The 14,178-nt window shown below is 37.5% G+C and overlaps 1 protein-coding gene across 3 annotated transcripts in view; it reads right to left on the reverse strand.

Moving 5' to 3' along the window:
* The window catches only part of mtcl2 (microtubule crosslinking factor 2), a 120,678-nt gene that overhangs the window by 15,172 nt on the left and 91,328 nt on the right, over positions 1-14,178 (reverse strand). For 2 of the 3 annotated variants that reach the window (XM_028452691.1, XM_028452693.1), the window contains exons 10-15: positions 13,649-13,831; positions 10,207-10,335; positions 6,964-7,071; positions 5,163-5,393; positions 3,907-4,023; positions 3,665-3,832 (exon numbers count right to left, since the gene is read on the reverse strand). In XM_028452691.1, coding sequence (XP_028308492.1) covers positions 3,665-3,832; positions 3,907-4,023; positions 5,163-5,393; positions 6,964-7,071; positions 10,207-10,335; positions 13,649-13,831 — 936 coding nt within the window. The remainder of the gene's footprint in view (positions 1-3,664; positions 3,833-3,906; positions 4,024-5,162; positions 5,394-6,963; positions 7,072-10,206; positions 10,336-13,648; positions 13,832-14,178) is intronic. The other variant, XM_028452694.1, reaches the window with a different exon arrangement.

Raw genomic sequence — 14,178 nt, forward strand, 5'->3', positions numbered from 1 at the left:
CAATTAATGATAGTCAAGAATATCATTAAAATGCTTAGTTTTAAGTAAAACAGTGTCAATATCAAAATGAGAGATTTATTTTGATGGGGCCCAAAACCCTGGTAGCACATTAATTATTATTTTTTAAACATTTTATTTACGAATTGTGTCTTTGATGAGTGTTAAATTATAAATTATAAGTGTTCTGAAAGAGAAACAGATTTAGTTTATTTCCATGTGTCAGTATCAGTTCTCTGCAAGTTCTTAAAAATATTATATTGGTTTTTATTGAGCATTTGCACTTTTTTTATTTACAAATTGTATTTATTATGAGTACTAAATTCAACAGTTTTCTACAAGTTTATAAAAATAAATACATATAAGGAATTTGATGATTTACAAACCCTGTCTTATTATTTAATTTGTTTTACCTTTGACTTTTTTTACCTAAGTACCTTTAGTAGCATGTACTTTTTAAAAAAAAAAACTTTTAATCAAGTAAGGGAACAACTTCAATACTTTTACCAGAGTCATTTTTTATTCAAGTATCTATACTTTTACTTGAGTAACTAAAAGACTAGACTTTTGCCACCTCTGGCTTTACCTAAAATAAAACTAATTGTATTCATTCACTTCTCTAAAGTCACTTCAAAACAAACTGACACCCATGTCGACCACCATGAAACGGTTACAAAGAGTTTTAAAATGAAACAGGAACTTTTAAATCATCTGCATAATGTCAAACATATTTCGTTAGTTGTTTAACCCTTGACAATGAATATGAAACCAGAGTATTTCTTTAATAAATACAGTGAAAGACCAGCATTGATCTGCACCTGCTGATTTTTCACTTGTCACCTCTCTTTATGAGCGATGTGCTGGGAACAGATGTGCTGAGAACAGATGTGATCAACATGTGATCTCTGCCTCCAGCTGCTCAGTCCCTCACCGTGGTGACAACAGGCGTTTCTCACACGTCCTTTGAATGGTCAGTGATTGATGACCGATGAAGTAAGCCTGGATTCTCCGGGTTCGGGTTTCATTTTATTTATTCATCAAAGTCAACGACACACATAATAATTTGCCGTTACGCTGTTTGACAGCGAGTGTGAAGAAGTGTTGAAAATGGACTTGAATTGTCAGCAAAGCAACAACTGCTGGAGGCGCGACGCGCTGCCAGGAAACATTGGCCCTGATGTGCTCGGCTAGTCACACACTCATTTGTAAATGCACTGCCAGTATAAATGAACGACAGACTTTACAGCCTGAATTTTTGGCAAGGGAACGATTACTTCCATCTGTGGCTTCAGAATTATGAATTAAGTTTACAAGCACGAATGCACTTTGGATGTTTAGTAAGGAAACAAAAGACTGAGTTAATGTTAATGAATGAAAGCACGCCTATTTGACTTCAGATACATCCTGTCCACAATCTATTTTAGTTAAGTGATTTCATGTGTCTGATTGATCCTCAAACGTCGGTACGTACATATATTTATGGTCATATGAAGCTGGGACTAGGTTTAGCTAAAGGACAGCCTTTTATCTCTCTATAAAAGCTGCTCTCGTTCTCCACCGGCTGTAAAAAGACAAACGACCTGGCCTCGTAACGCCATGGCTGAATCTCTCTGATCCTGAACCTGATTCATGACTCTGTCAGTGTGTGTTGGTGTGTGTGTCTATTTATCCACTGGGGGAGATTCCTTCCTATTGGGGACAGTTGCTGCTTTGTAAAGCTCATGAGTACAGGAAGCAATATGTTCTCGCCTTCTTTCACGAGCGAGAAGAGGGCTGCCCAACTCTGGTCCTAGAGGACCTCTGACCTGCAGGTTTTGGATGATTCCAATATGAGATTTTAATTTTAACATGTAGTGAGCCCCAGCCTCTTTTCTCCAAAAATCACATACCCATCACAAATACTGCATCTACATGACCTACTCTATCTGCTAACAGATTGAAATAGGAACATAAGTGGTTGCAGCTGATGTGAAATGTTAGAAATGTCTTGTTTTGAATACAGACATCTGTAGTACGCCTAAACCCCCCCCCAGAGATTTACATTAAATAAAAAGCCAATTCTCAATAGGGAAGGCTACAAAGGCAGGATTATTGAACTAATGTATGGACACCAACTGCTCAAAAGTTTGATGACAATAATAAACAATAGGCCAAAGATACATATGTTTTCTTAACTGTGACAAACTTACCACAAGTTTGGGAACAAGTGTGTAACTGTAATATGTCAGTTAAATTGATTCCAATCATTTTGGCATTTGCTTGAAATAAACATATCCATTTTTATATAGTTTCTGCTGTGTCATGCGTAATGCTATTTTTCGTTCCACTCTTTGATGCCGTTACGCATGGGTGTTATTCAGCAATGCTTTGACCAATCAGAATGATTGACACAGTGTTGTAAAGCTCAGAGCCTGTAGAAACTGTTGATATCAAACACAATGAGACCAGGCTTTAGCCCTGGCCAATCAGAGCTGGATAAAGGAGGGACCTGCCATTTTACGCATGAGCACTGTGCGCTCATTGGACGGATTTGTCGCCTGAGAAATGCTCAGCTGTGTGTAATGGTGGTATCTGTCTGACTGCATGATTTGGATTGATCAAAATATGGAGTTTTATGCACATTGGAGTAACTTTTGATAAGAAACACAATTTATCATCATTGCTGCTGTGTATTTTCTGACTTTGTGATGTTTTGGTTTGTAACATACTCGACCTGTAAATGAGTGGCCTGTAGTTTAATGTAGGCTCTTGTTATAGAGCTCTGTGTTTATTTTGTGAAGCATAGGACTGAAAAATGCAGTGTTTGCAGAGTTGTCAACTTTTCCCTCTTTGAACATAATGGCCTGGTGTGTGTGCGCTGTGGTCTTTTGTTCTGAATGAGGGTTGGCTACAGTTTTAGCTGAGTTTGTTAGCATGAGCTGCCCCCGCGGTGGGATTGTAGAGAAGATTTTCTGCAGCGCTACGTGATGACACATTTAAAAGAACAGAATCAGCATGGCATTTTCAGAATAGGAGCCCCCCCCCAGGAAGGAGTAGAGCACTCCTGATCTAGATAGTGGTAATATGTTGTCCTAAGTCCTACTTCAGTTAGTTTTTGGCTTCATAGAAGAGAAAAATAATGAAATATTAGTTCTGAGGGGAGCACTGATGTTTTAAAATATATGATAAAAAAGTATTTTTTCCAGCCACAAAAATAAACATGTTTGAATATGTATGATACACAAAGGGTGTATAAATGAAGATGTAATGCTGCAGAAGAACAATAAAAGAAGAGAATACCTAAAAAAGCTATTCTAATTTTAACAGTGCTCACTGTATCCTTTGTTTTTCCTCGACTGCTCTTTGTCTCAATTATGGAGCGTTAACCTGCAGGCTGTGTTAATTAACTCTATTACTGGCCCACTTTAATGTTAGACAGACAGAGGAACAATAAAGGAGCAGAGGAGAACCCATTAGAATGATTATTAACCACTGAAAGAGAAGCAGAAGAAATAAAACAACCTGGATTCATAAGGAGATGATTTGACGGATGGACATCCTTTAATAGCCTATTATCGCGCTCTATAGACCCCCTGGTGAGCTCTAACCATGGATTCACATATGTAATGGTTTGAGAAACTGTCCTCAACCCAAGTTATTCAACAGAACAGTGTCTTTGTTCCTGTACCTGCGTGATCAGACTCTGTAGCTCTGTCCTCTCCACTTCCCATGATGCCTTGGCCTTGGCAAACTGCTGAGTGAGTTCCTGTGAGCCCTGCCTCTCCTGACGTAGCTCACTGCTCAGATCCCTCAGGGCCACCTTCAGGTCAGCCAGAGTGCTGCTCACAGCGCTGGGCTACAGGGAGGAAGAACCAGGTCATACATGTGCTAGTGTGTGTGTGTGTGTGTGTGTGTGTGTGTGTGTCACACCTTTATTATTGAGCTGACAAGCTGTTCATCTGCAGAGTTCCTCTTGTCAGTCTGGTGGGTGGGGCTAGGCAGGGTCTCTTCCTCCAATAACAGGTATAGGTCCTTTAAGCTGTTCATCTAAGTGCCAATCAGAGGACATCGTTTTACAGTTTACAATAAAAAGACTTTCTGATTACTTTCTAACAAAAAGAAAGGTTCTGCATTCACAATTTCAACATTTTTATGCTTCTGGTGGTCTCATGTAAACGAATTACATGAGACCACCAGAAGCATGAAAATGATGTAGTAAACACGCCAGGCCAATAGATGGGGGTGTGGTTTTGCAATGAACCAAAATCAGTGCATACGCAGAGACAGTTCTGCCAAACACGAGTAAGAGGCTAGCTTTAATCAGACCCAGCTCGTAGCCGTTAGAATACGACCTGAACCCAAATAAAGCTCATCTCTCTTTAATCCTGAACCCATTGTTGTTGACACTATTCCCATCCGTGCACAGCGTGCACACGTAGGCAAGTTTCTTAAATAACTCAGATACGTACGTTAATACTGTAACACACACAACTCAGCAACCTGCTCTCTACATATGTGACACACACAGCAACACAACGTGTCAAGAAGGAGGTATTTATGCATTTTATAACATTTATTCAAGTATCAGAGGACATTCATCTATTCACCTCCTCAGCAAACATCTGTGCGTCTTTCTCGCGCTAATCCAAAAACATCACCTGACCGTCTGACTCGAGTCCAACCAGAGTGTGTTAAAAAAGGATAGAAATTACGCACGACCCCGGGTTTGATCAACCAGCTCTCAGTATTAGTGTCGTCCTGTGATTGTGGTCAGAATCTGCTCTAGTCATGAACTATGTCTCCACTGATCCAAGTGACGATGAAGTAAATCAACACTTTGTTGGAGGAATTCAGTTAAATTCCAAAGAGTGAGACACACCAACAGTGTTCCTCACTCTGATGCTCTGCAGCAGCAGTGAACATGTGCTGTGACACAGAGTATCTGTTCAATTCGTTAAATTTTTTTTAAACGGAGACGGAGATAAAATTGTTTCCAAAAACCTCCACTCTGGAGCCTGTTTTTAAAAAGTTCAGTTTTCAAACACCAAATGCCGTAGCCTTGTGAACAGACAGACAAAACACTACAAAACTTTTGCTTTTTCACTAGAAAACAACATTCTACATAACTGAAATGGCATTAAAAACTGTTTTGTAGTTTTATTTTGTAGGAGTGCTTTCCCTCCTACCTCCAACACGTCCTTCCACTCTGTGTCCTTCCTGCAGCCCAGTCTCCACTGTTTGAGGAAGCATCGTAGTTTGAGGCTAAGCAGTAGCAGCGACTGCTTGAGGTGCTGAGACTCCTGGACCAACAGAGTCCTCTCCTGACTCCACATCCTCTGCTGAAGACGAACCTGGAGTCCTAAACTCTGCAGCTGGAAGTCTCGTCTCAGCAGAACTTTCTGGTGCTCGTCCTGAAGCTGGGACGCAAAAAAGTGGAAAAAACCACATGATGTCATTGATCAGGGACGTCAAACTCAAAGTATGTATGTATACATAAAATACTAAATATGTAAGAAACCAACATGATCTCCCATTTGAATTAAATTAAGGAAAATATTATGCAATAATTTGAGGAAAATTAAAGGATTTTGTAGGAATGTTGAGTTTTTCCAACAGTTTAACATTAAAAATAACTGCAATCATACAATACAAGCAGTGGGAAAACTGTGAGCACCTGTAAATATTGTTGAGTTTTATTTACACAATGATTCAGGTTTTCTCTGTCATTTTTACTTTCTACTGCTGGCCCAATTGGATGCTCCGAGAGCCAAATTTGGCCCCCGGGCCATGAGTTTGACACATATCAGATCGATCTGCCTGATTTTCAAGGCAAGAGGAAAATAGAGTAACTTTACTCGGGTATCAAACCAATGGCGTTTTTGAAAGGTAAAGGTGCTGATCCCACATCTGTGCTACAAATTGTTCTTGTAGTTCTTCCATATCTCCTTTGTCGTGGAACTCCTCCGAGGCTATTAATGCAGCACTAATGACATATGTCATCTCATAGGGGCAATGTGAAGGATGTGCAGTCAACCTTTTTTGGAGCCAAAATGTCAAGGTCGCGTCAACAAAGTGAGACCTCAACGTTCTCAGGATGACGATGCTCAGCCAAAACAAAAACAAAAAAAAAAATGCTTTTTTCTCTATAACTTGGCCACAAATTGAGATACAGTGCTCAGATTGGTACCATTGAACACCATTTCCTTCCAATGTGTGACCTTGACCTTTGCACAAGGTCATATTTAAGGTCACGGTCAGTCTACTGTTTTTCCTGCATTATTACTTTCAATTTAACTCACTCAGTGCCATTGACGAGATATGTCGTCATTTCAAATCCAAACGCTCAGTGCCATTGACGAGATAACTCTTCATTTGCATTTTTTCACGGGGATTACTAGAAAACACCCTGGCGGAGGTCCCTCATCTCAATATCTAAGCTGTGGGGTGTTGTTTAGTGACAAACTGTGTCCTGAAGATGGCAGCAGTGCACCTTTAGATGAGAGATTAGCCACTGAGCTACCCAGCAAAGCAGGAGAAGCAGGAAAAGAAGGGAAATTATGGCGCTACAGAGTGATATTGTGACGTATCCAGCAGCTCACAGCTCCACATACTAACACAGAACATATGTGGACCTGAGTGGATTATGGATACTGTTGTGATCGTGAGATAAAACCATCAACTAACAGGGCCATATAGTCAGATAGTCATAGTAGAAAATATTCTGTGGGTCTTTAAAATCAGTCAAAATGCTCAAAAATGGCTGGCACTGAGGGGGGTAGAAAATTTGATAATGGCTGGCACTGAATGGGTTAATTAGTAAAAAGAACAAACTTGTCAACCAATCCAGATAAAGTTTTCATTTTTGCCATCACGCATTCGCCTTGTGATCATAGGTTGTGTCTTGTTAATCTGGTCTTCATTACTTAAAAACAATGTCTATGTGTTACATAAAGCAGGAATTATCTAAAGTCCTAATCATTTTCTGACCTGTGTGAGTTTGTAAGCAAAGTCTTTGTGATTCTTCTTCTCTTGTGCTTCTGCTTTCACCTCCTCTGCTCCTGATAGCTGTGCATGGACTTCCACAGATGGAACGAACTGGAGGAAAAAACAGGCAGAGATTTAGTTGCTGTAATTGATGTACGGTAAACACACACACACAACAAATAAAAACTGTTGGCAGAAGCACAGAAACATCAAACAACAGGAATCAGCATGTTTTCTTAGAACAAAGAAACTCATTTTCAGCTGAAGTGAAAAGTTCAGTTCCCTTCATCACGTTTATTGTGATTTTTCAGTGAACATTCCTGATAATGTGTATAATGTCTTCAATTAACCATGTTTAATTACAACTCCATTATGATTACTGGCATATTTTTCCAATTACAATTTAAATTACAATAACCTCATAAAACATAACCTTCCTCGTGTGTTAGCATCTCATATTAAAGGGTCAGTTTGATCCATGTCTTAAATCAGTTGTAAAATACACTAAAAAATATTATCCATCATCTGATTAGTTTTCCATCTCTTGGTTATTTTGTTAAACTTCCCAATCAATCAAAATATTGGTATTAATATTTTTCTGTCAGTGCTTTTAGATTTAAATGGTAAAATGACCCTAAAGAGAACTGACAGGAAGCAGGAAAAGTTTACATGAAACATATTTTATTGATTGTTAATGTGTAAGATACAGAACTGTAACGTGGTTCCACAGTTTTGAGTTAAATTAAATTATAATTGACAGTTTTTATAAAATGTTCTAGTCAATTACAATTACAATTCAATTCAAGTCAATTATCGAAACTTAAGTACAATTAATTCATGATTACAAATAAGGATGTCCCGATACAACTTTTTCATTTAGAATATTATACCAATATTGCAGCCTTGCGTATCGGCCGATATTGATCCGAAATCAGCATGAATCATACATACTTTTTTTTTTCTCTCTCTCTTTTCTTTAATAATAATAAAAATAAAATAGTTATTTTATGTGAGATGTTAAAAAAGGTTTGATCATGTCACGTTACTCAAACAGAAAACAATAGTCAGCAACAGTAGGTATGAGAAAAACTGACCCATTTATTATTAACCAATGTGTTACATAATTTTTAACCTTTAACATAATATCTACAGTATTCTACAATTGAATAAAATAAATAAAAAAACAATTTTAAAAAAAATGGAAAATCTGGAAATTTGGATCCGATATTCGTTTTCAGGCTAATATCTGACCGATAACCGATATCGGATTGGGACACCCCTAATTACAACAGCAACAGATTTTTTTTCAATTACAATTAATTAATTATCCATCATGCGATTACACTTATAATTGACCCCAACCCTGTGTGTTGGTGATGAATACTAAGGCAGAAATACTCAAACGTGTCATCATACTTTACAGTGACTTTAGGACCTTAACCTCCAACACTATGCACATGCACACACATGCACACACACATGCAATTTGTCAGCTGAGTGACCGACCCATCGACCCACCCACTGTACCATTAGTGTCCTGTTTCACCCTCCACTGGGAGCACCACCCACCCACTCACTCACAACCTCCACCTTTATTCACTAAACACTTCCCTAACCTTTAGCGCAAAACCACTCAGTGATAATAGCAAATGAACAAGCACGAGGGAGTTTATTACATTGTTTAGAAATAAAAACATTTCTACAAACATACGACGGAAAAGTCCTGCTTACTGTCTTCACACAAAGTTAATCACAACACTACAATAAACTCACCTATTTAAGAACCACTTTTGTAACAATAACTGTTAAAAGTAACACCAATTATCTTATATGTTTTAATCCCACACGTGGTTTTAATGGTGGAGCCACTCTATGTTTATCGGCTGCTTATTAAAAGCAATTACTTGGTGCATGATTATTGTTCACCGCAGCATCTCTGGTCTAACAGAGATTTTTGTCATAATACAGTGACTTTAAGGCTTTAATTGTCTGTAAATTATACAGTATGTGTTTATCTTGTTTTTTGTTGTTAAAAAAAAAAAGAAAATATATTCTGTACAAAAGTTTCTATATGAAAATACTGTCAACGTATCAAATATGAAGCAATTTGAACACTGAATATGAGAGTTATATAGATTTTTCTATTATGGCATGCTAATGTTGCTAACAGTGAACAACCGTAACAGGCGCCAGTCGAAAATGCAAGGAATGATGGGAAGTGTTTCAATGAAGTCATGAATAGGCTTGGAAAAATAACATTTGTGTGAAATTTGAGGCTGATCGAACTTTGTGTGTCAGAATTATGGGGATTTTGAAATTGTGGTGTGCTAACGGAAAACAGCATTGCAACTTTGCGGTGGCACCACGACCACACCGTTAGAGATATGCAAATACCTTTGATGATTTTTAATCCTCAGTGGGTCCTAAGTGTTCTGGCCGAGTTTGAAGCGAATCAGATGCGTTTCGCCATTTTTGAATTTTGACCCAAGATGGCTGACTTCCTGTTTGGTTTTGGGAAGGGTCATAATGTAACTTTTTGCTCATCCTGGGGTCAACAATATATGTGACAAATTTCGTACATATTGGTCAAACCTGCCCGTCGTGCAGTTCTGTTGCATTTCTTGCATCTATAGTGTGCGCTGTGCGTGCATTATTTTACCTGTTTTTTTTCTTTGCACCAAGTTATCATACTTTTCAGCAGGCCTGAGGTGCATTTACATTTTGGTGAGACTTTGGACATTCTCAGGCGTCCAAACGCATAATGGTATAATAATAAAAGCAAAAATAATAGGTTCCTTTGGACTCTATTAAGAGTAAAATATACTGAATAATAAAAAGAACAGACAAAAAACAACAAAATGACGCCAAAAACACACACAAAAAACACATAAAATGATGATAGAAATGATCATGATTAGAAGGTTCTAATGTTGTAGTCAAACAAAGGGGGTACTAGAGCCAAAAAAAGTTTGAGAACCACTGTTATAAGTCATTAACACACAGTTAACATGTGATTTATAAATTAACGAACAGCTTGTAATTTATCTATTGACTATAAGAGACACAGTTATAAATCCTTAACAAACTGTTAGCAAATATTCATTAAGCAATTTTATATTTAACTCAATAACTAACAGCTTATTAATGATCTATACTTATAATAGATAGTTATTATAAAGTGTTACCAGAGTATTGCAGTGTCGGGATGATCAGAATAGATTTTAATGATGCAGTATTTCCACTAACCTCTCCATCATCTGACTCCTTCTTCTCCTGTTCCTGCAGGTTGGATTCCTGCTTGGCGTCTGATTGGCTGTTCGCTTCAAATTCATCATTCACGCCAGGCATTGATTGGTCCCTAGAATCAGGCTGCTGCTGCATGCATGCATGGGCAATTTAATGAAGAAGAAAAAACAGAAACAAAAGAAGACAAGAATCACAGAGGAAAGGGAGATGAGGGAGGAGAATTTGGGGGGGAAAATGATTTTTGAAAAACAAACAAAATGGCATACATTCATAAGACAAAATGAGAGGAAAAAAACAAACAAAAAGAAAACAATTTACAGTAAATGATGAGTTGTTGTGTGCCTCATAAGACAAAGAAAAGGATGTAGAGGAAGAACAGCTTGGTCAGAGATGAGAATGAAAGGGTGGAGAAGAGAAAGAAAAGGAGGATGGAGGGAAGAATGAACGGCTGGTGAGGAAATAGAAGAGGACAGAAGAGATGCAGCGTAAAGGCAGCAACGGGAGACGAGAAAAGGGAATTAAGAAGAGGAGGAGGAGGAAGACAGTTAGGATTAAAGGTCAGAGTGAAGGGCAATGAGGAAGTGGAGGAGGAAGAGGAAGAGGAAGCAGGGATGTGAAGCAGATGAGTGAGGAGAAGGAAAACAGGGAATGTGAGGCATTCAAGGAGAAGTCAAAGAATAGGAAAAGTGTAAAAATGAGGACATGTGAAGCGTTAGGAGTCGGGGGGTTCAACATGGTGCCCATGCAGAGAGAAAGAAGGGAAAGGGAAGGAGAGGTCTGAGGGGTGTTGGGATCACAGTTACCCTCTAATGGAGCCGTTATGCACTAGATACGTGTGGTAATCTGTGTAGATAAAACAGACAAAGAAATGAACCTAATTCATTTATTTATAGAAATATAAGCTAGTCTAAATATGACTCGACCACAGTCACATGATGCTTTTTAATTCTAAAGGAATTATTCCCAAAGAATTTATTCTGAATTAATGTGTTCTGCTTCGTGTTTAAATGGAAATAGTAGTTCCAAATTGAGTTTTACATGGAAAACATGTTTAATCGCCTTTATTCAATTCCGTTTTAGGTCTGGGTTTTAAGCTAGCGGTTAATGCAGCGGCTGCTCTACCTCCATTTCCAGCACACGTGTTAAACTCAAGGCCCAGGGGCCCAAATCCAACCATTTAGAACATCAGATTCGGCCCACACGACAACAGAAAAATGATAGAGAAAACAAGACCTCAAGCAGAATTAAATAAACAGGTTTCAATGTAAACCTCAATTCCGAATTACAATTTCCATGTAAACAGGAAGCAGAATACTTGAATTCCGAATTATTTAATTTGGAATAATTCATTCTGAATGAAAAAACATCATGTAACTGTGGCCAATATGAGTGTACACTAAGTGTGAAAGAGTGATAACCGATAAATTGAGAGTAGAGCACTGTGTGCCTGCCAATGAAAAGGCTCCATTTGAGACCCTAAACAGCTTGTGCATTCACACGGGGACAGTTTAACATCATGCAGGGGAGTGAACGGCTTCACGTGGACACATTTACTGCAGCAGCTCAAATCTGACAAGAATGGTTTTGTTAAACACAAGGATCATTCTAAACCACTTATTATAATGTGTGTCAAATGCATTGCTCACTTTATTCCTACAATCATTTTATTATTTTGGGTTACAAATAGGGCTGGGCAATATGGACCATAACTCATATCTCAATATTTCTTCTTAAAATGGCGATAAATACAATATAAATATTGATCGTTTTAAATCAAATAAAGTCTGACCTGAAAGACAATTCTGGGTTAAATGATGCAAAATGCCACACAGGCACATTTATTAACAAACAGCTGCACAATATGTGACACTTTTGGCTTTTTCTCCTCTAAGGGACAGCACGTGTGAGTGAGTTCTGTAGTGTGGATGTTTAGGGGAAGGAAATCATCTAACTGTGCTTTTCATGCTGTTCTAGTGAAAGCAGCGATTCCTAAAATAAGTGGTTTAATACAAAACAAGCGATAAAAAAAATAAATATATATTTATCGATATAGGTGCCAAAAGAGAAAACTTGATATCTTGAATTTCGATATATCGCCCAGCTCTAGTTGCAAACAAAAAAAGTGTGATTTTTAATCTGTAGGTTTGTCAGATTTAAGGCGAGTTTTGTAAATCATTTCAGCTTGAAGAGAAACTTAAGCAGCAGGTAAAATGAGATTGGGAGTATTGATCAGCCAAAGTAGTAGTAATAGTAGTAGTTGTAATAGTAGTAGTAATAGTAGTAGTAATGTAGTAGTAATAGTAGTAGTAATAGTAGTAGTAATAGTAATAGTAGTAGTAATAGTAGTAGTAATAGTAGTAGTAATAGTAGTAGTAGTAGTAGTAGTAGCAGTAGCAGTAGCAGTAATAGTAATAGTAATAGTAGTAGTAATAGTAATAGTAGTAATAGTAATAGTAATAGTAGTAATAGTAGTAGTAGTAGTAATAGTAGTAGTAATAATAGTAGTAGTAGTAGTAGTAGTAGTAGTAATAGTAGTAGTAGTAGTAATAGTAGTAGTAGTAGTAATAGTAGGAGTAGCAGTCGTAGTAGTAGTAGTAATAGTAGTAATAGTAGTAGTAGTAGTAGTAATAGTAGTAGTAGTAATAGTAGTATTAGTAGTAGTAGTAGTAGGAGTAGCAGTAGTAGTAGTAGTAGTAGTAGTAATAGTAGTAATAGTAGTAGTAGTAGTAGTAATAGTAGTAATAGTAGTAATAGTAGTAGTAGTAGTAATAGTAGGAGTAGCAGTCGTAGTAATAGTAGTAATAGTAGGAGTAGCAGTCGTAGTAATAGTAGTAATAGTAGTAGTAGTAGTAATAGTAGTAATAGTAGTAATAGTAATAGTAGTAGTAGTAATAGTAGTATTAGTAGTAGTAGTAGTAGGAGTAGCAGTCGTAGTAGTAGTAGTAGTAATAGTAGTAATAGTAGTAGTAGTAGTAGTAGTAATAGTAGTAATAGTAGTAGTAGTAGTAATAGTAGTAGTAGTAGTATTAGTAGTAGTAGTAGTAGTAGGAGTAGCAGTAGTAGTAGTAGTAGTTGTAGTAATAGTAGTAATAGTAATAGTAGTAATAGTAGTAGTAGTAATAGTAGTAGTAGTAATAGTAGTAGTAGTAGTAGTAGTAATAGTAGTAATAGTAGTAGTAGTAGTAGTAGTAGTAGTAGTAGTAGTAGTTGTATTAGTAGTAATAGTAGTAGTAGTAATAGTAGTAATAGTAGTAGCAGTAGTAGTAGTAGTAGTAGTAGTAATAGTAGTAGTTGTAGTTGTTAGGCACTGAGAAAGAAACTGAAAATGGCTGAGAAATAAAGTAGAAAAAAAGAGCTTGAAAAAACAAAGATTGAAAATAAAGGAATAAAAAGTGAAAATGACCAAAGAATGGATAAGATGAGAGTGTTTCCCATCTGTTACCTTCTCCTCCAGCCTGGTGGATGTTAGCGCTCCATCAGCCTGAGAGGCTCTCACACATGTTGGGTTTTTACTCAGGCAGTCCACCTGCTCCACAAACACCTGCAGCTGACTGTGCAGAGCCTGAAGTCTGCTGGTCAGAGCGCCAACCAGAGGACGATCAGCCAGGTCAGACAGCTCAGAGATCTGTGGGGGAGGGGCCACATTAAAAAGATTAACCAATAGAAGAGAAGATCATCTTGTGATCCAACCAAATTACAATTGGTTGATTTCCTGTATTTTGAGTTAATAACAAGAACAATGAACCCTCTTATTATCCTCAAACACATTTTACCTTCGGGTCAAATCTGACCCCGGGAATATTTGCCTCCAGAAAATGATTTTCAGAAATTTGTTGACCAAGTTTGTTCATTGGTTGAATACATAAATAACCCCTTGATAATGAAACCTTGACCTGTTCTCTAGCGCCACCATCAGGCCAAACCTTTAAATTAGAATGAATTTACCTTTGAATGTATTGATTATTTAAAAGG

The sequence above is a fragment of the Gouania willdenowi genome, chromosome 7 (genome assembly GCF_900634775.1).
Source record: "Gouania willdenowi chromosome 7, fGouWil2.1, whole genome shotgun sequence".
In the NCBI taxonomy this organism is placed as follows: domain Eukaryota; kingdom Metazoa; phylum Chordata; class Actinopteri; order Blenniiformes; family Gobiesocidae; genus Gouania; species Gouania willdenowi.